The 24,688-nt window shown below is 43.3% G+C and overlaps 1 protein-coding gene across 2 annotated transcripts in view; it reads left to right on the top strand.

Annotated features, from left to right (window-relative positions):
- UBR1 (ubiquitin protein ligase E3 component n-recognin 1) overlaps positions 1 to 24,688 on the top strand; it is a 128,174-nt gene that overhangs the window by 8,867 nt on the left and 94,619 nt on the right. For both annotated transcript variants that reach the window (XM_075927249.1, XM_006135407.4), the window contains exons 3-6: positions 5,366 to 5,444; positions 12,033 to 12,143; positions 18,101 to 18,231; positions 19,254 to 19,392. In XM_075927249.1, coding sequence (XP_075783364.1) covers positions 5,366 to 5,444; positions 12,033 to 12,143; positions 18,101 to 18,231; positions 19,254 to 19,392 — 460 coding nt within the window. The remainder of the gene's footprint in view (positions 1 to 5,365; positions 5,445 to 12,032; positions 12,144 to 18,100; positions 18,232 to 19,253; positions 19,393 to 24,688) is intronic.

The following is a 24,688-nucleotide window of genomic DNA, read 5'->3' as shown; positions in this document are numbered from 1 at the left end:
GGAGGTCAGGGAGAAACAGCACCGTCTCCTAAAGAATATTTGCCCGTCATCCCAAGGCAGCAAGACTAGTTGCTACAGCCATGGTCATGAGGAGAACGTCATGGCTACAGGCCACAGGGTCCCAAAGGAACTCCGAACTAAGGTGGAGGACCTCCCCTTCAACAAGTACAAACTCTTGTGACCAACGCTGATGAGATTCTACACGGCAGCAAGAATTTGTGTACCACATTGCGTACCCTAGGAATGTACATACCATCATACAAGTGGAGGTGCTACACTCCCTACAGTAGAAATAGGGAATAATAGTACAACCGTCCCCAATATAGATTATACGAGTACAATCGCTCCAGATAGCACACCCAGAGGAACCGCAAACAACAGCCATGCTGCTCTGGTGGCCAGGCTCCTAAGCAGCAAATTTGAAACATTGGTTGAGGACCTGCCCAACCTCTCCGATCATCCAGAGCAACAAAGCTAGAAACATCTATTCGACCACAGGTTACATCCATTCCTTCATAACTGGGTCTCAATAATATCTGACCAGTGGGTCATAGAAATCATCCGTACAGGATACTCAATTCTGTTCACCTCCCTTCCCCCGCCCTCTTCAGGGACCCCTCAGACGAGATACCCTTCAAGCAAGAAATCGATCAACTTCTCCTCGAAACGTACTAGGGGAGGGGGTTCTACTCAACTTATTTCCTAACCCAGAAGCGCACAGGAGGCTGGAGACCTATTCTAGACTTCCTCAAACTAAAGAAGTTCCTGTGAAAGCAGTGATTCAAGATGGTCACACTAGCTTCTATCCTCTCAGCACTGGACAGAGGGAACTGGTTCGCAGCTCTTGACCTACAGGATGCATATTTTCATATTGCGATACATCCTGCTCACAGATGCTATCTGAGATTCACGGGAGGGAGTGCTCATTTCCAGTACGAAGTCCTACCTTTTGGCCTATCCTCGGCACCGTGGGTCTTCTCAAAGGTCCTAGTGATGGTCGCAGCCTACCTTCAGCGGCAAGGGGTCATGATTTTCCCAGACCTAGACAACTGTCTAATAAAGGACGCTCCAGCTCATGGCCATATGGTGGCTACCACCTATGTGGTCCAATATGCGTGCTTACATTTCCTAGCACTGCAGCATTGGCTGGCGTCCATCTATATGCCATCGTGGCACTCACTGCACAAAACAGTAGTTGTGCCCTGACCCATGCTGGAATCCCTCAAATGGTGGACATCCCCCTGAAATTTACTCAAAGGGTGCTTTTTTCAACAAGAGCCATTGGTGCAGATCACAACTGATGCTTCACTGATAGGATGAGGTGCATACCTACAGCACCACACAGCACAAGTCAAATAGTTACCATGCAAAGCACTACTTCACATCAACCTTCTCGAGCTCAGAGCTGTCACGAATGCATGCAGGCCCTTTACCTCATTCGTCGCCAACAGAACTATCTGTATTCTTATGGACAAAACTACCACCATGTTTTATATAAACAGGGTGGAGTTTGTTCCCATCCCTGGTGTGTTCAGCATGGGGTCACACTAAAAGCGGTATACTTACCAGGGGCCAACAACACCATGGCAGATGCTCTGTGTCACAACTTCGCCATAGATCATGAGTGGGAACTCCACCCGCAGGTGTTAGATTCCATTTTTTGCAGGTGGGGCTAGCCAACAACAGATCTCTTTGCAACCATGAGCAAGGCCAAATGCCCTCATTTTTGTTCCCGGGTGGGACTGGGAAAGGGATCCAGGGAAAACACGTTCCTGATCCCATGGGACAAACCAATTTACTATGCCTTCCCTACAATACCGCTGATTTCCCAGAATCCTGCTCAAGATGCACTCGGACGCAGCTCGAGTCATTCTAGTGGCCCCATCCTGGTCCAGGCGGACCTGTTTCCCATACCTCCAGCACATTTCCATCAAGCCATCCTCACTGCTCTCTCATGGCACAATCTCCTTTTCCAGAACACTGGCAAACTACTGCACCCCAACCCACGCACTCTTCATCTCCATGCCTGGCTCCTGTCTGGTTCCGAGGCGCAGAAGTTGCCTGCTCGGAGCAAGTAAGAAACATTCTCCTTCACTGCATGAGGCAAACTATTAGAATTTACCTTCAAAAATGGAAACGTTTCGCATCTTGGTGTCATCAGAGGCAACTCAATCCAGACAAAGTCCCGATCCATACAATCCTCGACTACTTACATGGCTTGAAGAGTGACGGCCTATCAGTGTCTTTGGCAGCCATTGCTGCCTTTCATGACCACATAGAAGGGTCATCAGTGTTCACCCATCCCATGACTAGAAGATTCCTTAAAGGCCTTCAGAACCTCTACCCACCTTGCAGACCTCATGGGACCTGAACTTGGTTCTCGAGGCCCTTATGAAACCCCTCCCCCAGCTTTGAACCTATGGGCACATGCCCACTATTACTTCTCACAATCTATCAGAGGCAGCAAGGGGAAGGAAAAGGGGGGGGTACTTCAAAGCGGCAGCACTGCATGGAGCCTGGGATCCCGGACTCTGCGGCGCTACAAAGGGGCAGTGCTGCACAGCTGATTCCAGGCTCTCTTGCGACGCTGCCCCTTTGAAACACCGCCACTGCATTTCAAAGGGGCAGTGCCGCAGAGAGCCCAGGATCAGCTGTGCGACGCTTGCCCTGGGCTCCATGTAGCACTGCCCCTTTGAAACACCAGAGTCACATTTCAAAGGGGGCAGCGCCACACAGAGCCCGGGATCAGCTATGCAGTGCTGCCCCTTTGAAATGCTGCTGTGGCGTTTCAAAGCAGCAGTGCCACATGGAGCCTGAGGTCAGCTGAGGAGTCCCCAGCTGATCCTGGGCTTCGTGTGATGCTACCCCTTTGATATGCTGTGGTGGTGTTTCAAAGGTGCAGCACCGTCCATCGACTAATCGAATAGTCAATACAAAAATGCATTGACTGTTCGATTAGTTAATTACACTATACTTAACTTCCTTACTTTATACCTAAAGTCAGCACCTGCTTTCACATCAATGAGCTCATAGTCTTATCTGCATTTTTTTCCAAAGCCACATACATCTTCTGCACATGTCATGCTTCACACCCTTGAAGTCAGAAGGACTTTCGCCTTTTATATTGACAGAACACACATCTGTCTCTATTGCAAACTACTTGAGGGGCAACCCAATTTCCACATCATGCATTTCCATACTGATCGAGGGTTGCATCCTTCAGTGCCATTCCCTTGGCAACAAACCACTAAAGACAGCACCAAGAGCACACTCCACCCGTGCAACAGCAACATACATGGCATTCCTTAACAGTGTGCCTTTCAAATACATTTATCTGGCAGCTACCTGGTCATCACACTTTTCAGTCTCAAAACATTATGCCATCATGCCTCAGCTGGCGGCAGACCCATCAGGGGCTATGGCAGTTCTGTCTGCCTCTACGAAGCAGAGACTCCAAGTCCCACCAGCCATAGTGGGCACTGCTTTGTAGTCACCTACAGTGGAGCACCCACGGGGACATCACCCGAAGAAGAAAAGGAAGTTACTTGCCCATTGTAGTAATAACTATTTTTCAAGGTGTGTGTCCCCTGTAAGTACTCCACAACCCTCCCTTCCTCACCCTTACTCAGAGTCCAATTGTTCTGCAGTAGACAAGGAACTGAAAGGAGGGGATTGGACCACGCTCAACTGTCAAACCGTCAGCAGCGCAAAATGCCCACTGTGCATGCGTAGCCTGATCGCTAACTGCTATGAAAAAGTCTCAGATGGATGACCTGTCACCTAGAGTGGCGCACCCACAGGGGAATACACCTTGAAGAACAGTCATTACTGCACTGGGTGAGTAACTTCCTTATGTGGATGCAAATATCTGCGCCTTGTTTTTGTGGATACAGATGCGCAGGGCTTGACAAACCCCGGCGAGAGCCACTCGCCAGCCCTGCACTGCACATGCGCAAAGCACCGGTGAATGGGGCGCACGGAGCGACTGGCTGAAATCTGCTCTCCACGGGTGAGTAGATTCAGCGGTTTGTTGAGCCCTGCAGATACAGATACAAATTTTGTATCCATGCAGGGCTCTACTCATTTATTTCAGTAGCACCCGTGAATGCTCAGCATCTTTGTAAATTAAACCAAAAATGAGAAACACACCTTTAAAGATGACCTGTGAAGAGTGTAAGTGACTTTTTCCCAGCAGCAGGAACGCTGCAGCACAGGAAGAATCCAGTTCTCCAGGGCAGTGTTCATTTGCCTTAACTGTGAGACCATCTTTTTTTCTTCCTACAGTCATCTGCCTCATTTGCTACACACCTTCTGAGTTCTGCGTAAATGAGACAGGGTCCTACAGATGACAGCCTTCTCTAAACCAACACAGTTCATCTCCAGACTAGGTCTACCCAATGCACTGAATCAGACAAAGGCCTTATGCAAAAAATAGTTTGTGTTCATCTAATTTAAGACTGTATCATAATGTATACACACTAAGGCAGTGTTTCCCAATTTTATTTGGCCATGGAACCCTTTTAAACGCGAAATAATTTTGCGGAACCCCTAATAACAGTCTAATATATGGAGCCGAAAAAGTAAACCACAAATAAGTAAGGATAATAATAAACAAATGCTAAATAAGGTCATGAGATCAACATTTAGTTTAATTGCAGATGTTTAAAAACAAAATCATATAATTAATTATTTTTTTAAATAATAAAATGAGATTATAATGGAATTTTCTTATGGCAGCCTTATTTTCACTTCATCTGGGAAACACTGCACTAGGGGGTTGAATTCAAGTTGAAGTGGAAACATTAATTTTGGCTTTTCCTAATTTTTGAGTGCTTGACTTTGCAACATTAAAAACTACATTAAAAGAACATATTATGTGTCATTGTATTATAAAGGGACTCTTTCAAAGTGGTAAGTTTTGATTTTTTTTTTATATTTACAGACTTACACAGATGTAACACAGTTTTTGCATTAACATATTGCGTTGAGTATAACTCTATTCAGAGACCACATTATAGACTACCCAAGAACAGTCTCTAACATGCAGTTTTAAAAAAAATCCTGTTCTTGATAGGCAAGGAAATACCTGTACTAGCAACTTGTGTTGGATATTATAGTCAAGCTGATTTTAGTAGAACTCTGCTTTTAAGGATTTCTGAACACTAGCATAGTTAGTATGGTTCAAACCCAATGTGGAAGGGCCAGAACATGAATCCTTCATCAATAGCATGAAATGGCCCTGGTTTGCTGCCTGAAATTGAGTTTGGCACCAGCCATAAAGCTTTAAGTATGACATCAGTTCTAGTATATAAATACTTCATGTTTTTATTTTAGAATGGTATTCAAGTTAGTATTTTTGTTGCAGGGACTGTGCAATTGATCCAACTTGTGTTCTTTGCATGGACTGCTTCCAGAATAGCATTCACAAGAACCATCGTTACAAGGTATGAAAATCTATGTTGTAAATTTGTACATGTTGCTATAGAGAAGCTTTCTTGTGTGTAATAGCAATCAGCGCAGATTCTGAGAAACTATAATTCCTTTGTAACCCCTGAAAATTACCAATTTATTGAAATGAGTGCCAGAGCAAAAAGGAACATCTTTAATACATCTAATTTAGGGTTTTGAATGTTTAAATGGTAAGCATCACCCTTAACAGGCGAGCCCGGGCACGTCACAGGCAAGAGCTGCTCCAGACATCGAGTGCTGCACCTGTTCGTGGTGGGCCCGATCATGTTGCAGGCTGTGGCTACTCTGGGTGGGCGGATCAGCTCCTTCCTGTGGCAGGGGCCACTCCAGTCTGGCCTCGGAAGGGCCTGGGAGCTGCCAGAGCCAGCTCCAGCATGGTCTATGGGGCTGGAGCTGTGAAATCCACTTTGTTGGTTAACCTAATGTTTAACAAGTTAACTGATTAACTGTGATTTTACATCCCTAATCTAATTATAGTTAAGTATTAGAGAGGTAGCCGTGTTAGTCTGAATCTGCAAAAGCGGCGAGGAGTCCTGTGGCACCTTATAGACTAACTGAAGTGTTGGAGCATAAGCTTTCATGGGCAAAGACCCACTTCGTCAGATGCATGTAGTGGAAATTTCCAGAGGCAGGTATAAATATGCAGGCCAGAATCAGGCTGGAGATGACGAGGTGGATCCTCGTCATCTCCAGCCTGATTCTGCATATTTATACCTGCCTCTGGAAATTTCCACTACATGCATCTGACGAAGTGGGTCTTTGCTCACGAAAGCTTATGCTCCAACACTTCAGTTAGTCTATAAGGTGCCACAGGACTCCTCGCCGCTAATTATAGTTGTCCCTTTTGATAAGAGCGTCTAGACAACAATTCAGGGTCTAATACAAGGGTGGGCAAAAGCCTCTCAGCAGGCCGCCTAGGGCTTTGATCCAGCCCCTGAGGCAGTTTCCGGCCCCACCCCCTAGATCATTGTCTCCGAATGGTAGAGGGGAAGTGGTAGAGGGGTGAGAGTCCTTCTAACTGCTCTGATTGAAAGGGCTCACATTTTCTCCAGCTGTGGGTAGCAGGGGAGGGGACGGAGCAATAGAAATAGAATGCGCTAGAGGCGTGGGGAGTTGTGAGCCCTTTCAGCTGTTTCTATTTAAAGGGCTGGCCCTTTCCTGCGCCTGTCAGGCAATGCATTGCCTAGTAGCTGCATGGAACAGGAGAGCCCTTTAAATAGAAACAGCTGAGAGGACTCCCAGCTCCTCTAGCAGGTTGCTGGAGATGTAAGCTGTTTCTGTTTAAAGGGCTCTCCTGTTCCCTGGGGCTGCTAGGCAAGCATTGCCTGACAGGCACAGGGAAGGCAAGGAGGCTTTTAAATAGCAGCACTTAAAAGGACTTGAGTCTCTGGCTCCCTTGCAACTGCATTAGAGGCTGGGGGAGCTGCAAGCCCTTTTAAGTGTTTCTAAATAAAGGGCTGGCACCTTCCCAGCGCCTGTCAGGGAACCCTAGCCGGTTGGGGAACACAAGAGCTCTTCAGATAGAAACAGCTGAAAGGGCTTCCAGCTCCCCATGCCTCTAGTGCAGGGGTTCCCAAACTTTTTAACACGGGGACCAGTAAATCCATTCACGAGCTTTTGGAGGACTGGTAACATTCATTTGCATATTTGCATATTCATTAACTAAATGGTGAATATTCAAATAAGTTGTTCCTGGTCCTCCCAAAGCCCCCAGTGCCAGCTTCAGCCAAGCTTTTGATTATGGTCACCCACAATATTCTTGCCAGCAAGTTAAGGGAATATGGATTGGATAAATTGATTGTAAGATGGATAGAAAGCTGGCTAGACCAGGATTTCCCAAACTTTTTACTTTAGTTGGAACCCTTTTTTTCCAATACTGTTTCTTTGCAGCCCCAAAATATAAACGCACATAAAAAAATAATTAAAAATGAATAAATTTTCAGTGTTTCACCCGGCTGCATCCTCCCCCCAGCCTGGGCTAGGGCTTAGGGAACCTGGTGCCGCATGGGCACTCCAGGAGGCGGGAGAAGGAGCAGATTGGGGGTAGGGTATCTGGGTAGAAAGGAGGGGAAGGGTTGCCAGGTGTCCAGTTTTGTATTTGAGGGTTCTGTCCAGGAAACAAATTGAGAAAATACCGGACATTTCGTATGTCCGGTATTTTGTCAAATTAGGTAAGTTTTATTATTATTAGGAGTATCAGTCCATAGCTGCAAACTGCCTGGCTGGTAGATGTGCTCATGCTGTGTGAGTGTGTCTACCAGCCAGGCAATTCGCAACTACTCAAGGGAGAGTATGAGGAAGTGGGGGGCGAAATGGAATCCCCTGGGCCGGACTCACTCATGTGCCCAGGTCAGTCCCGCTTCCTGCCGACTTCTCCTTCTGATCTCCCCCATCCAGCCCCACTGCCCCCGTCCAGCCCTACTTCCGGCAGCTGGTTCTCCTCTTTCTGATCTCCCCTGGTCAGCCTTGCTTCCACTGCCCGCCCACCCCGATCTCTTCCAGACAGCCCTGCTGCCCCCAATCCTGCTTCCCAGTGGCCGGTTCCTCCTCCCCCTCCCCCACACACCTCTTCCTAGCCCGCCCCGCTCCCCTCCTAGCAGCCACACTGAGGTCCGGTATTTTTTTTGTACCGGGCCACGGCCTGGTTTGGAAAACGCTGCTCTAGCGCATTGCCAGAGACACAGGATCCCTTTGAATATCCAGTAACCAACCTATTTCTTTATAATTAGTTTTGATAAAATAATCTAGATGCCATTTTTATAGTCAAGTTGGAGAATCTTTTGTAACTCATAAAACCTAACTGAATATACTTAGTGTGGGTGGGAGGAAAAATAGGGACTTTGATACTATTTCATGGAATCATAGGTCTGGAAGGGGCCTCAAAGTCATTTAGTTTAGTTCCCTACACTCATGGCAGGACTGAGAATTAATTTCCAGTGCCCTATGTTTAGTGTTAGTGTTGTAATTATTACAGATGTTACAAGTGTTCTCAAAATGTTAGTGTTATTACAAATTTTAATAACACTATAAAATTTGTTATTACAAATTTTATAAGTGTTGCCTTCTATGATAATCTTTGGATAATGTATGCAGTTAATTATTATTACATATTAATTACTTTGTTGTGTAAAAAAACATATTGGCATATTTTCACAGCACATGGCCCTGCCCCTTCCGGGTCGGCCCATGAACACTTCTGAACTTTGTGAAGTGGCCCCCCCCTTCAAAAATTAGTTAATATGCACAAATATATCTGCGTGCTATTGGTCCATGTAGACAGCGCTGGTGTGCACTGCAGCACACAGTTCATGGTTCAATGTGGAACACCTGCAGAATTTACATGGACCAATTAATGCACAACATGTTGGGTCACTTTACTAAGGGTGCAATTTTTTATTTTAAGAGCATTTTGTCTAATCGTCTAGACAAGCTCTATGTCTTTTTCCATTTTTTGTCTGTTCTAGGTTGCCTATCTCAAACAATACCTAGCAAAATCTCTGGAGTGGGTTCACAGTCTTCTTTTGTTTTAGGTGAGGGCTTATCTTTGCACTTAGGTGTGAGCTCTCTCTTCAATAAACATGTTTTGTTAGTCTGTAAAGTGCTACCAGACCATTATTTGTTTTTTCTGTACAGACTAACTGGGCTACCCCCTGAAGCTTCCTTCTTCCTGCCAGTGATGGTTGTCCAAGCGTCTTCCCTAGCTTTTGTGTTGTAGATAGTTTTCTTAAGATTTAAGTAGTTGATAATTAAGTGATAAGTTTTCTGTGAGGACTCCTTGTGTTTCTCCCTGCCCCCAGCCCAGGGCATGCTTTTGCTCTTCAGCTTCAAGCAGTACACAAAATTTATGCCCATGGGCAATCCACATAACTCGTGCCTTAAGTGTCTGGAGTGGCACACTTAGTAGATAAGTGATAGAAATGTAGCTGTGTTAGTCTGGTGTAGCTGAAACAAAATACAGGACTATGTAGCACTTTACAGACTAACAAGATGGTTTATTAGATGATGAGCTTTCGTGGACCAGACCCACTTCCTCAGATCAAATAGTGGAAGAAAATAGTCACAGCCATATGTACCAAAGGATACAATTAAAAAAAATGAACACATATGAAAAGGACAAATCACATTTCAGAACAGAAGGGGGATGCAGGGAGTGGGGGGAAAGGAAGGTAAATGCCTGTGAGTTAATGATATTAGAGTGGTTCTTACCAACAACCACAGGACATACCACACTAATACCAACCCTGGTACTTTCCCTTGCAACAAACCCCGTTGCCAGCTTTGTCCACATAGTCACTCTGCTGACACCATTATTGGGCCTAACCAAGTGAGTTATAAGATCAAGAATACATATTCCTGTGCCTCCAGAAATATAATCTATGCTATCGTGCTGAAAGTGTCCGTCTGCTATGTACATTGGACAAACATCTCAGACACTTCACCAAAGAATCAATGCCCACAAAACAGACATTAGACAGGATCACAAAGAAAAAACAGTTGCTTGCCATTTCAACCAGAAAGGACACTGTCTCAATGACCTACTCACCTGCATCCTACTTCAGAAGACATTCAAATCTACACTTGAAAGGGAATCCTCTGAACTGGCATTCATGCTAAAATTCTACACTTGCCGCAGGGGGCTGAACAAAAACCCCAGCTATCTTACCCATTACAAAGATAGCTTCCCCAATTATCACCTCTAATACTATTAACTCACAGACATCTACCCTTCCCCACCTCTAATATAATTAACTCACAGGCATTTACCTTCCTTTCCTCCCCGCCCCCTGCATCCCCCTTCTGTTCTGAAACGTGATTTGTCCTTTTCATATGTGTTCATTTTTTAAAATTGTATCCTTTGGTATATATGGCTGTGACTATTTTCTTCCACTATTTGATCTGAGGAAGTAGGTCTGGCCCACGAAAGCTCATCATCTAATAAACCATCTTGTTAGTCTTTAAAGTGCTACATAGTCCTATATTTTGTTTCACTTAGTAGATAAGTGCAAGATCTGCAGGGCCTTTACTTCAAAAATGCGAAGGGACATGGTTTCGCTTACAAAATATCCTTATGGAGGTTTCCCTGGATCCGCAACCAGCGCTGCAGGACTGGACCAGTTGGCCTTGGTGTGGAATGTGTCATTGTTTGTGCAGCACACAAGCTCTGCGTAAGGGTCAGACAAATCCTTCTGGCACTAACAATTGCCAGCAGCAAAGACTACTTCCAAGCGCCAATCCCATTTTCTGGTGCAGAAGAAAAGACAGAGTTGTAACTGGTGTTCTTTGAGATGTGTTGCTCATGTCCATTCCAAAATCCTCCTGCCTTCCCTCTGTAGGAGTAGCTTCTTGCAGGAAGGAACTGAGGGAGGGGATGGTCGGCAGGGTGCTACATACTTAGCCATATTGGCACCACTCTAGTGATCTCCTGCCAGCCCATGGTATCCTGCTACGGAAAAACTTGCCAGCAACTGTGCATGAAGCGTGCACACATCTATTTTGGAATGGACATGAGCAACATATCTTGAATAACACGAGTCACAAAAGGTAACTGTCTTTTTAAAACTTATCACAGGTGTAAAGGTTACAGGACACTGGCACTTTTTTTTTTAAAATATGTCTGCACACTCGGTCTTTCATTCAGAATTGTTTCCAGAGATGAACCCTTGTGGCCGAGGGGTTTGTTATGCTCCTGTGGGGCTGCCCTTCCAACTCCCAGCAACCATCCTGCCTCTTCTCCAGAATGCCCCTCCAATTTCTGCTCGGTCAGTGCTGGCCACTCTGCTGTTGCCGGAGTGCAGCCCCAGAGCCGGTGGCGGCAGAGGGACAAGCATTGACCTCCACCAGTCTGTCAAATTGCCTGGTTTGGGACCATTAAGGGTCCAGGGATACTGAACCAGGTTGGTACACCTTGTAGTCACATTCCTCGGCTGTCTTCCATCCTTAAGTCAATTCTAATGGGAACTCTCATTAGCTCCTCTAGATATAACATTTCCTTTATCTGCCCACAAGCCCTTTAATGGCTCTGATCCAGAGTAGAAGGCATGTTGCAATATGCAGAATTGCCCTTAATGGTAACTTTTTTATATACTGGCTTCAAGCAGCTACTGGAAGTCTTCAGAAAATATTGGAATGTCCCGCTCCATTCTTCCTTCCCATTCCACCCTCTGGTCACCTGTGGTTCGGTACATAGGTACACTGAAGGTAGTGCAGCTCCATGCAAATGCAGGTTTCTGCCTGTTTGGAAAAATTTGCAAGTTTAAGACATAGTTGTGTTCTCTGCTCTGCTCTCTGCACTGGGGCAGGCACATAGGGCACACAGATCATTCCAACAAATCCCACTCTTCGCATCACACTGAAATTCTCCCTTTTTTAATTACGAAAGAGTAAAATACTGCAGTATAAAAGCATGTGGTTACACAATGACACTTCCTACACAATAGTTATTTGTCACTGTGTTGAAGGCACATAAAATGTGGATGTATTGGCTTGACAAATGTACACTTCTCTTGTGTTCTCACTTTTTATGATGCATATTTGTATGTCTTCAATACCTCTTAATTTTTCAGATGCACACTTCCACTGGAGGGGGTTTTTGTGACTGTGGAGATATAGAGGCATGGAAGGCTGGACCACTATGTACTAACCATGAGCCTGGAGCAGCAAGCACTACAAAAGAGGTAAAAATTATATATAAAGAAAATTAAAGATGAATGTTTATAAATCTTCAAGCTTTGTAACATGCTCCTTACCTTACTAGGACAGTTACCATTGTCCAGACCTGTATTCATAGAATTAGTTTGTGTAGAGGATACCTCTTTCTAGGATGCCTTTATTCTTCAGTTTCATGCTTGATAGGAAAGAAGTAATGGGGGAAGAGAGAGGAACAATGACAAACATTTATCTACCTCTGTGATTGTGAAAAAATGTGCTCAGGATCACACTGCTGTTTTTTAAAAGGGTAGGCTAAATTTTGAATTCTCAGAATGGCATTAGTTAAATGTTAAAGGGCAAGTTCCAATACACTACATTAAAGACAAACAAAATTTTTTTAAACTTTTTTTTTTTTGTAGCCTTCACAATTTAATATAAGGCCTGCACATGTAAAATGCAGTATCCCTGGGAGCTGGGTGATGGCACACCAACACAGACCCCTCAAAAAACAGAACTTGTAATCAAAAGTAGCTATGCAAACTCCCAGAAATCTAAGGTCTTTTAATGTTGATAAATGTAACATAATCCCAACTATATATACAAAATGATGGGGACTAATTTGGCTACAGCTACTCAAGAAGGATATTAGTCATTGTGGATAATTCTCTGAAAATATCCATTCAATGTGCAGTGGCAGTGAAAAAAGCAAATAGAATGTTAGCAATAATTAAAAAAGGGATCGAGAATAAGACAGAAAATATCTTATTGCCTCTATATAAAACCATGGTGTGCCTACATCTTGATTGCTGCGTACAGATGTGATTTCCTCATCTCAACGATATACTGGCATTGGAAAAGGTTCAGAATAGGGCAACAAAAATTATTAGGGGTTTGAAACAGGTCCCATATGAAAAGAGATTAAAAAGACTTTTCAGCTTAGAAAAGAGGAGACTAAGGAGGGGATATGATAGAGGTCTATAAAATCATGACTGGTATGGAAAAAGTGAATAAGGAAAAGTTATTTACACAGTCCCACAATATAAGAACTAGGGGGTCACCAAATGAAATTAATAGGTGGCAGGTTTAAAACAAAAGGAAGTTTTTCTTTACTCAGCGCACAGTCAACCTGTGGAACTCCTTGCCAGAGGATGTGGAGAAGGCTAGAACTTTACCAGGGTTCAAAAAAGAGCTAGATAGATTCATGGAAGTTAGGTCCATCAGTGGCTATTAGCCAGGATGGGTAGGAATGTTATCCCTAGCCTCTGTTTCTCTGGAGGTGAGTGACAGGAGGGATCACCTGAGGATTACCTGTTGTGATTCCTCCCTCTGGGGCATCTGATATTGGTCACTGTTGGCAGATGGGATACTGGGTAGATGGACCTTTGGTCTGACCCAGTATGGCCGTTCTTATGTATGTTTCGTTCTTTTGTCTTGTCTACACTAAAAGGAAGATTGCTGTTGCCATGATCAATCTTTCAGAGTTTGAGTTAGCGAGTCTAGTTAACTCACTAAATTGAACTCGGAGGGCACGCCCACCGGCGTCTGGTACTCCTCCTTTTGCAAGGAGTAAGGGAGGTGAACAGGAGCCTTTGCTCCCATCGGTCTCCTGCTGTGGGGATGTTGCCAAGCTTGGCTTAAGATCAGTTGATTCCAGCCATGTAATCTATGTAGCTGAAGTTGCATACCTTAAATTGAGCTACCAGACCTAATGTCGACCTGGCCTAAGTCTGGGAAGTGGAGCTCAGAAAAGCAGTGATGAAAGTGTGTGTGTATTTGTTCCGCTAGGCTTGCTCAGGGCACTGATTGCTCATGGTTGCCTTCCAGCCCTGAAGAACTCCTGGGTCCCTGGTATCCACTGTTTCAAGGTTCCAAGGAAAGCCTGCTTCCTACCTTCAAAAATTATGTTGTAAATTGTAACAAAATTTAAAAAAAAAAAAAAAAAAAAAAAGCTTTAAGATAGTTAAATTTGGGTGTACAAGAACATCATAGGTATTAAAAATGACTTACCAACAACCCAAGAAAATCAAGTAGTTCTTAAAATTAACATCCAAACACACTTTGTGTGTTCATAAAATACTAGGACTGGAAGGGACCTCGAGAGGTCATCGAGTCCAGTCCACTGCCCCCATGGCAGGACCAAATACTGTCTAGACCATCCCTAATAGACATTTATCTAACCTATTCTTAAATATCTCCAGAGATGGGGATTCCACAGCCTCCCTGGGCAATTTATTCCAGTGTTTGACTACCCTGACAGTTAGGAACTTTTTCCTAATGTCTAACCTAAACCTCCCTTGCTGCAGTTTAAGCCCATTGCTTCTTGTTCTATCCTCAGAGGCCAAGATGAACAAGTTTTCTCCTTTCTCCTTATGACACCCTTTTAGATACCTGAAAATGGCTATCATGTCCCCCTCCCCCTCAATCTTCTCTTTTCTAAACTAAATAAACCCAATTATTTCAGCCTTCCTTCATAGGTCATGTTCTCTAGACCTTCAATAATTCTTGTTGCTCTTCTCTGGACCCTCTCCAATTTCTCCACATCTTTCTTGAAATGCGGTACCCAGAACTGGACACAATTCTCCAACTGAGGCCTAACCAGCGCAGAGTAGAGCGGAAGAATGATTTCTCGTGTCTTGCTCACAACATACCTGTTAATGCATCCCAGAATCATGTTTGCTTTTTTTGCAACAGAGTCACACTGCTGACTCATATTCAGCTTGTGGTCCACTATAACCCCTAGATCCCTTTCTGCCGTACTCCTTCCTAGACAGTTGCTTCCCATTCTGTATGAGTGATACTGATTGTTCCTTCCTAAGTGGAGCACTTTGCATTTGCCTGTATTAAACTTCATCCTGTTTACCTCAGACCATTTCTCCAATTTGTCCAGATCATTTTGAATTATGACCCTATCCTCCAGAGCAGTCGCAACCCCTCCCAGCTTGGTATCATCTGCAAACGTATCTGTAGATATTTTAGATGGCAGATTTTATTTGGAATTCCTCTTCTATGGAATTCCTCTTCTAAAGCTCATCAGGACAGAAAAAGTCTCTAGGAACTGTAGAAGCCATTGGCTACTTCAGTTCATTACATCTGTTAAATTTCTGTTCCAGGTTTCCCACCACATGAATACTGTATAATTTTGATTTCTTATTTTAATGTCTTCTGCACACTTATGGGCTAAGTGAAACTGCATGCTGCCTTAAGGAGTTTCCAAAGTCATGGTTCTTGACTGTATCTGATTATATCACCAATATGTTATACCCATTTTGATCAAGCCATATACTTTTCCATGTGAATGGAAGCCAGATTTGAGCTCTTGGTTTTGGTAATTCTCTTTTCTCCCCACTCTTTTTCCTTTCCTTCCAATGCAATATGTACATTATGACAGGGGTCCCCAGACTTTGACACAGGGACCAGTAAATCCATTCACAAGCTTTTGGAAGACCTGTAACATTCATTTGCATATTTGCATATTCATTAAGCAAATGATGAATAGTCAAATAAGTTGTTCCTGGTCCTCCCAAAGCGCCCAGTGCCAGCGTTAGCAAAGCTTTTGATACGGTTACCCACAATATTCTTGCCAGCAAGTTAAGGAAATATGGATTGGATAAATGGACTGTAAGATGGATAGAAAGCTGGCTAGACCAGGGTTTCCCAAACTTTTTACTTTAGTTGGAACCCTTATTTTCAATACTGTTTTTTGCAGCCCCAAAATATAAACTCATATTTAAAAAAAAAAAAAGAATTAAAAATGAATACATTTTCAGTGTTTCACCGAGCTGCATCCTGCGCCCAGCATGAGCCAGGGCTTGGGGGACCCAGCGCTGCATGGGTACTCCAGGAGGTGGGAGCAGGAGCAGATTGGGGACAGGGTAGCTGGATAGGAGGGAGGGTGCAAGGAGGGGTAGGGTTGCCATTTGTCCGGTTTTGTACTGGACGGTCCGGTATTTGAGGGTTCTGTCCGGGAAACAAATTGAGAAAATACCGGACGTTTTATATGTCCGGTATTTTCTCAAATTAGGTAAGTTTTTTATTATTATTAGGTGTATCAGTCCATAGCTGTGAACTTCTGGTCTGGTAGATGTACTCATGCTGCGTGATTGTGTCTACCAGCCAGGCAGATCACAACTATTTGAGGGAGGTATTGGTCAGGGGGAGGCAAAATGGAATCCCCTGGGCCGGACTCACTTGTGTGCCTGGGTCTGCATGTGCCTGGGTCAGTCCCGCTTCCTGCCAACCAATTTGCTTTTCCTCTCACCCCCCCATCCTTTCTCCAATCTCCCCCGTCCAGCCCTACTTCCGCCAGCTGGTTGTCCCCCCGGCCGATCTCCCCCAACCAGCCCCGCTCCCCCCGACCTCTTCCCAAGCGGCTGATTCTCCCCCGCTTCTCATCCCGATCCCCTGGCCAGCCCTCCTTCCGGAGGCTGGTTCTTCCGTCTTCCTCCTCCTGATCTCCCCCCGCCAGCCCCTCCCCGTTCCCACCCCCCCATCCAGCCCTGCTTCCACAGGCCGCACGCCCGCCCCCGCCCCCATCTCCGTCGGACAGCCCCGCTGCCCCCAACCCTGCTTCTTGGCGGCCGGTTCCCCCCCCACACACAACCACACACACCTCCTCCCAGCCCACCCCGCTCCTCTCCTGGCAGCCACCCTGAGGCCTGTTATTTTTTTCCCGCAGCCCGGTATTGGGCCACCGCCCATAGTTTGGGAAACGCTGCATTATGAGATTTGCAAGCAATTTAGTGCAACCTTTAAAATTTGTGGAAAATGTGTCCAGATATGCTAGACTGCCTTTAAAATATCAGCCTTTGTGTCTAGGTCACAAATCTGACGTGTTTCTATTTATATCTCTAAATGTGGATATCAATATAAGAAGCGATTCCATCCATGTATTCAGAAGGTTTAGTAATCCTTCATTATTTACGCCCCCCCATAATCAATCCCTTTTTTCACAGGAACAGGTGACAGTGAAATGGATTGGTGACTGATGGTTGTATCTGGACATTTGGTTACCTAGTAACTCATGGAAGGGAGACTTACAAACATTTTGGGAGAGTGTGCAATCAGACTGAAAGTATGAGACATCATAGATGACTAATCCAAGCCTGAATAGCAATCCCTGAACATGTTATCATCTTTTTACTTTTGTAACCTGAGTTTCCTAATCCATTTAATGAAGCTTTTCACAGCCTTAGCTTAGATAAGAAATGTTTACATGTTTTCTGTAAGCTTTTTCCTTAACTAGTATATTTAACAATTTACCTATAATGTGTTTGATTTGGTGAATAATCTTGCAGGTAGTGATAACAAGAAATTGGAAGTGATGTATTTCACTTTCCCCAGTGTTGCAAAGAGGCTTTAGCTGAGCTGTGCTCTTGTATTCTTCTGGCTGTGAGGTTCTCATTTTTTTGCCTCCACTTCATTAGTCTTGCTCCCTGTAGTGTAAAGTGAACATAGCAAGTGAACATAGCAGAGTGTATTGTAGGGCAATATATTTACCATTACTCCTGAAGTCAATATACCTTTTTAATGACACACACATAACTGTAATATGATTTAAGCTTTGCATTGCATATAATCAACATCAGTACAGTAAAAGGTGTGTTATATGGTACATTGAAGGAATGGGTGGGGGTTGTTCTTGTAAGTCAAAAGTTCTGGTTAAGAAGGATGGAGTTTGGTGTGGGGAAGGGCTAGTTGTAGGAGCGGACATATGGCATGTTGCTACTTCCAGGGAGCCATGTGTAGCCAGGTAGGGAGCCTGTCAGCCCTGCACCAGCTGGACCTGTTGAAGATCAGAAATGCCAGTTTATAGAACTTACTGGTTGGTAACAGCTGTTACTCTACTTGTTTCTTTAAAATAGATTTATATGGAAATAATTTTTTTCTGGAAAGGATACTGTAATCAGGTATTATTTTACTAAGTCTTTTTTCCATTTTTATATATCTGTATTCTATATTAATATCTTGTCCTCTCTTCTTACAGAAGTCTGAATGCCAGTTAAATGAAGAGCTAATAGCACAAGCTAAGAAGATGTTCCCGTCTTTGATAAAATACCTTGTAGATATGACTGTCTGGGAAGAACACAAAGAGTTGCCTCCAGTGCTTATGACCAGGTGAGGGAGATTACCAATGATTTCGCAGTGTTAGAACTTCCATCCAAGTTTATTGCTACCATATATAAACTTGCTAATGCCCCAATCTTTTTAAATAGGACTATAATGTTCCTGGAATATAATCTCGATAAAAGTAAAACACTTCAGGGAGTGTTTGGCATATATAAGTGTCCAATTAAGCATATTAGAAATGGTGCAAAGATCCTCCTCCTCCAAGAAAGGGACCACTAATTTGATGGGTAACAAAAGCAGAATGGAATCCTTAAGCGCAAGAGGGAGAAGAGAAACAGCTTCAGATTGCAGATGACATAAATGCCTTGTTCTTGGGCTGCCTTAGTGTTTTGAGTAGACAAGTTGGGCGAGGTAGGATGGGAATTTTTTGGTTGGTTTTCATTACATAATGCTAAAATACGTGAGTCTTATCCATATACCGGTACTAGTACTTAAACTGGTATCAGTTGCACAGTAATTCTACACTGTTTCTGGAAGCACGTACAAAACTTCTTACGCGTGTAAGAGAATGACAGTTTACTGTGCCCTCTAAATCTGTTATCAGTTCTTAAAACTTCACTGGACTGACCTTCAGTTTGAGCTAGTAGGTGTGGCAATGAAACCCCAATTCCTAAATTCCTGGGTGGCATTAGTATAAAAATATTGACCTTCAAGTTATCAACTGCAAGAAATACTAGAATGTATTTGGAATGGTCATAGATCTCTCTTGGTCTCAAATTTCCACAAAACATGTTACTACTTTGAATTACCAAGAAGATGGTGATGCCTCTCTGGTAATAAGTGGTTAATCCAGGTTTTCATGATTCGTTCTTGTCTAAATGAGAGGTGGAACTGCTTGCCTTTTTTCAGAACCTGCAGTTGATTAATTCTAGAGGAAAACTGAGTTAATTTGGTTATATTTGATACTTTCTTCCAAGAATTTACAAATTATTTGTAGCCAACATCTGGGTAGGAGATTATTTTCATTTTCTTTTTGTTCATCTAATGAAATGCTGGCTTCTCTCCACTAGAGAGAAGACAGATCACTACTACTGTGTCCTTTTCAATGATGAACATCATTCTTACGATCACGTCATCTACAGTCTACAGAGAGCGCTTGGTTGTGAGCTTGGGGAAGCCCAGTTGCACACTACCGCCATAGATAAAGAGGTCAGTGCACTCTATTTGCAATAGAAATTCTCTTTTTAAGGATTATGCGCTGCTTCTGTATATTCTTTCTCTTTCTCTGATTATAGTAACTGTTGATGGGATGTTGACACTTGGAAGGAGACAATGGGAGATACTGCAATCTAATTGTTAATTGGTCGTTGCATGGAATAAGAATATATTTAAAAGGTGATCTAGTTCTCCTATCATGCTAATTTGTTGGTCAAAACATAAACCAGGGTCCAGAGGAGGGGAGAAGCCACTGATTTCTTATCTGAGATTAACAGATGAAAGTTGATCATTAACACTGTCAGCTTTCTCTAACTTTGTTATAAAGATTGGTTTATCTTCTCTGATTTGCACTTCTTGGATGAGAAAATTACATATTTCAGATGTACCACTAAAATAAAAATATAAGATATTTTTGCATATTCTGTAGTATTTGCTCAGAATAGTAAGTTATGTTGTGCAAACACTTACTATTTTGCTGGTTCATTTTCTGTCCTCTAATACTCTGTTTTGATGCAAGTGATTAAAACCAGGGAAATTCCATGGGGAAGCTGATGCTGACACTTACACTTTCTTTTTCTAACAACAATGCTGTACATCCCTAATTATTTGTTCAAAGCTACTTAGGAGCCTTCTGTATGCATCATAAAATTATGAAGGGTGCTCATGCATTCATGTTAGCAAATATTTTATATATATAGGTACACAGAGGCCCTTATTAATACAGGAAGATTTTTTTTTAAACTTTTTACAATTAGTGCTGTTTATTTTCAATATTTGATTTTTTTGGGTGATGAAAAAATTAGTTTGTCTTGTCTCACTTTCAGCTTCCCACATACTAACACAGTGCTATGTTGCTTGAGCTGCATATACAACAGAAGATTGTTTTCCAAAAATGGTTCCATAATAATTTTAAAAATTAGTACTACTTTTTTTTCTCTTAGTGTATATACAAGGTTATTTCTAATGATAAACCTAAATATTAGGTCTAACCTTACTGGAGTATCCTTTTAACAGTGCACTAGGAATTGTGGCATTTACTACTCAAAATGTAACAGGGAAAACTAGTTTGCTTAAATGGCAGTATATTTACAGCAACTTGTTGCTTGCTTGCTTTCCATTTTGTATCAAATTCTACAATGTGGAAGGGCCATGTTAGAGCCCATTCTTGTAATTTATTTTCTCTGGGATTTGGGACTAGACCAAGGATGGGCAATAATTTATTTTTTGGGAGGGAAGGGGAATTCACAAATTTCCAAAGTGGTCACTGTTTGCCACAGAAAGAGCAGGGCCTTCAAATAGCAGGAGTTGAAAGGGTTCATGTCTCCCCCAGCAGCTCCCAGAAAACGCGTTAGCAGCAGGGCCATATCTACAAGCCCTTTCAACTCCTGCTATTTAAAGGGCTTACGCCTTCCAGGTGGCTGCCAGGCAATGTGGTAGCAGCTTCCTGGCAGGTGCAAGCCCTTTAAATAGAAGCAATGGAAAGGGCTTGGAGCTCCTGGCCCTGTTGCTAACGTGTTGCCTGGCAGCTGCTGGGAAGGCACAAGCCCTTTAAATAGTGGGCATTGAAAGAACTTGTGCTTCCCTGGTGGCTCACAGGCAATGCATTAGCAGCAGGGCCAGGAGCTGTGAGCTCTTTCAGCTGCTTCTGTTTAAAGAGCTTGTGCCTTAGCAGCTGTGGGGAAGGCACAAGCCCTTTTAAATAGAAGCAGTTGAAAGAGCTTGCAGCCCCTGGCCCACTGCTAATGCATTACCTGGTAGCTTCTGGGAAGGCATTGAAAGGGCTTGTGCATTTCCCAGGAAATGCATTAGGGGATGGAATGAGAGCTGCTGTGGGCCAAGTGAAACTCCTAGGTGGGCCAGATTTGGCTCGCTGACAGCCTCTAGCCTAGCCCAGCCCTTGACTAGACCCTTCATGTCACTGTTGCTCCAGACTCCATTGAGAGAGCTGCTAAGCATATTGCTCTCTAAATATTCCTGCCGTCTGATTAAGAAAATGTCTACACTTAATAGAGAGCAACACTGCTGTGATCAATCAGTGGGAGTCAATTTAGCGGGCCTGGTGAACACCCACTAAATCAATGACAGGCCTCTCTCTGGTTGACTCCACCAGAACAAGAAGAATAAGGTAAGTCAATGGGAGTGGTTCTCCTTTCCATGCCGAGTGATATAGACACTGCAGTAAGTCGACCTAGGCTTTGACAATTCCAGTTATGCTAAATATGGAGAATTGTATCTTAGGCGGACTTACCATAGTAGTGTAGACATACTCTTAAGAAATCAATTATTCAGGCAAAGGATCTGATTTGGAAGAAGAGAGTTCAGGATGAGTTTGCTTTCTGCTAGGATGAAAACTGACACTGCTTCTGGATGAAATAATTTGCAGAAGTCCAGTTCTTCTATTTTGTTGCACCCATTTGTTCCTGTCTTACATGATAATGCCAATGCATTGTTTGTTTGTTTTTAACTTGATATTTTAATTCAAGTTGGTAAGGTTGTCCAGAGACTGGTTATTTGTACCAAGTAGATTTCTATCTCTGAGGTCCTAGCGCACTATATTAAATGGACTTTATGTACCACACAAGAGATGGGACAAAGGGTCTGATTTTTTTGGCTCATATTTATGCAATTTTACTATTCTTTTCCTGAGACGTTATAAGGTGATATGCAGTGAGAGCGCTCATACTTGAATAATGTATTATTGTATTTAAAGCCTAACACAGGCCTCATTTTTAGGCCAAGTTACCATCAGCTAAATGCTGAGATGTTTTAATTGGCTTTATTATCCTTTTCCCTACGCTGTGAGTTAACAGATCTTTATAACTATGTGAATATTATCTTACCTTCAAGAGGCATAAAGGCAGAAATAAAGAAATGCTTCTTAAGGTGCACCTACACTGCTACAAAAATTGAGCTATGTCAATTGCATAGCTTATTTCAAAATAGCTTGTGTCGAAATTGGGAGCATCTACACAGCACTTATTTCGAAATAGAGCACTCTTGTTATGCTTAAACACAGCATGTGAGATCTTTTATAAGGGAAAAGGCAGTACGCCACATTTATTGAGACTACAACAGTTGCATATGCTTTTCAATCTTTCACACACAAATACCATACACACACACAGTCCCACCAGATGATGATATAGTTACCAGTCCAGAGTCTGGATCAATCTAGTGGCCAGCCAGATTGATCACAGAGGGGGAGCTGGGCTCTGTCGGTCGATCAATCTGATGCTCCTGGAGTTAGTGGCAAAACGAACCCAAAGTTCGATAGCAAAGCACTCTGCTTTTATAATCCTTTTCTCAGTTGAAGTCTATGGATTTCGCTGTGTCAGCCTGTGACCGGAGTGTTATCTTTTTGGTGTCAGTGTTCCCAAAACATTTTCCAAAGCTCATCCTGTAATCAGTCGTCTTTCAGGGGTGCTAGCTCCGCTTTAAGGCTGTCAATCTGTCAATATCCAATCATCTTGTGAGTAAGGGTACACACATCGATGGTTGTGGATGGTTTTTCTTTGACACCAGGTCGTCTAGTTTTTGCCTACGCTCACCCCTCCTTCGGCCATCTGGTTTTGAGCAATAACCTTTGCACCTTTATCTCAACACACACATACTACTTTCACACGCAAACAATCTTTTACGAAGACTCTCTGCTGGAAGCCTCGGTGAGTTCAGGAGGCCTGGAAGCTGAGGGTATCTCACTGCAGCTCCCAGTGGTTGCAGTAAGTTCCCCTCAGTGAGTTTGGGAGCTGTGGGGAGCTCGCCATAGGGGTGGGAGCCACAGCCCCCAGTATTCACAAATTTTGCCATGCTCAGTGGTGCCAGTAACACAGCCACCACGAATGATGAGGATTTTTTGTATGGATAAAAATAGAACATACACATTCAGCAGATCGTAACCTTAAAAATGATATATTACTTGATGCATTTTGCCTAAATTGTCTTTGAGTTATGAATATTCATATTCATAAGCCCATTTTCATAAAGCATGGGCAGAGAGGCCCCTGACTGCATCATCTAAAAGAATGGTTCAGGTGTGGGAATCTTCTTCATATAGTTTTCAGTGAAGTCTGATGCATAGAATTAATTTAGTTTCTCTATCTGGGTCTTGTCTTCCTGAAATGCTCCTTGATTATCCAGGGTCCCCATTTATTGTTTAGAGGCTTTCTACTTCTACTGACTTATTTTTAAAAAATTGCTCTTAATTTGTGTCTCTTGATAGTTGATTTCATATTCTTTTTTTTCTGGCTAATTATATTTCACTTCAGGCAAGATAAGTGTAACAGCTATGTTCTGTTTTCCATATCAATATTTTATTTAGGATACCTTTTTGCCTCCAACCACTTCTCTTATATTGTTGTTTAGCCATGGTGGGATTTTTTTGGTACTATTTTTGTAAAGTTTTGGATTCATACTTTTTCATTCTCTAGGATATTTTTAAAATAACTCCTTCACATTTCACTCCTGTGACTTTTATTTTTAATTTTACCTTACCTCCTCATTTTTTGTGCAGTTTCCCCTTTTTGAAGTTAAATGCTATTCTGGTAGGTTTCTTTGGTGTTTCCTCTCCTTCCTCCCCATCGCTCCCCTGCCTCCCAAGGATATTCTATTTAATCACACTATGGTTGTAATTGCTGAATGATTAAGCTATTCGCCTCTTGTATCCGATCTTGTGCTCCACTTAGGATAAAGCAGAATATGCTGTCATGGGATAAGAAGGAAGGTCCTTTTGTGGATTGATAAGTGGTTAAAAGATACGAAACAGAGGATAGGAATAAATATTTTGATAATGGAGAGAAGTAACTAATGTTGCCCCCCAGGGGTCAGTACTGGAACCAATCCTATTCAGTCTACTATATATTTGAGAGAGTTTGTCTGAGTGAGCAAGCTTGTCTTTCTACACGTCTGTTTGTTCAAGAACTCCTCCTAAATGGTAAGAGCGAGGGCCACCAAATTTGGTATGCAGCTTCCTCTTGTAACTTATAGCAAGGTTGTTCCCCTTCCTCAGAAAGTGAGACGAAAGTGCACAGTTTGCTCCATTCCTCAATCTAGCTGAGGAGTGCAGGAGGCAAATGAAGCTGGACCTTCCCCAGCTGTAGGACATGCACTCCTCCCAGAGCTGAGTCTGCTGGAGCGGCAGCAGCCACAGAGAGGTGCTTCTCACCTGGCCACAAGTTGCTTTGAGAGGGGGGTACTCTAGCGGTGGGAGTGGGGACTGTGGGGTGCTAAGGACAGCAGATACTCCAGTTTGGAGCAGCCCCTGCCTGTGATGGGTTCTGTGGGGCTGGAG

Source organism: Pelodiscus sinensis, chromosome 4, assembly GCF_049634645.1.
Source record: "Pelodiscus sinensis isolate JC-2024 chromosome 4, ASM4963464v1, whole genome shotgun sequence".
Classification (NCBI taxonomy): Eukaryota; Metazoa; Chordata; order Testudines; family Trionychidae; genus Pelodiscus; species Pelodiscus sinensis.
The sequence above is the reverse complement of the archived record's forward strand: the minus strand, read 5'-3'. Positions and strand labels throughout refer to the sequence as shown.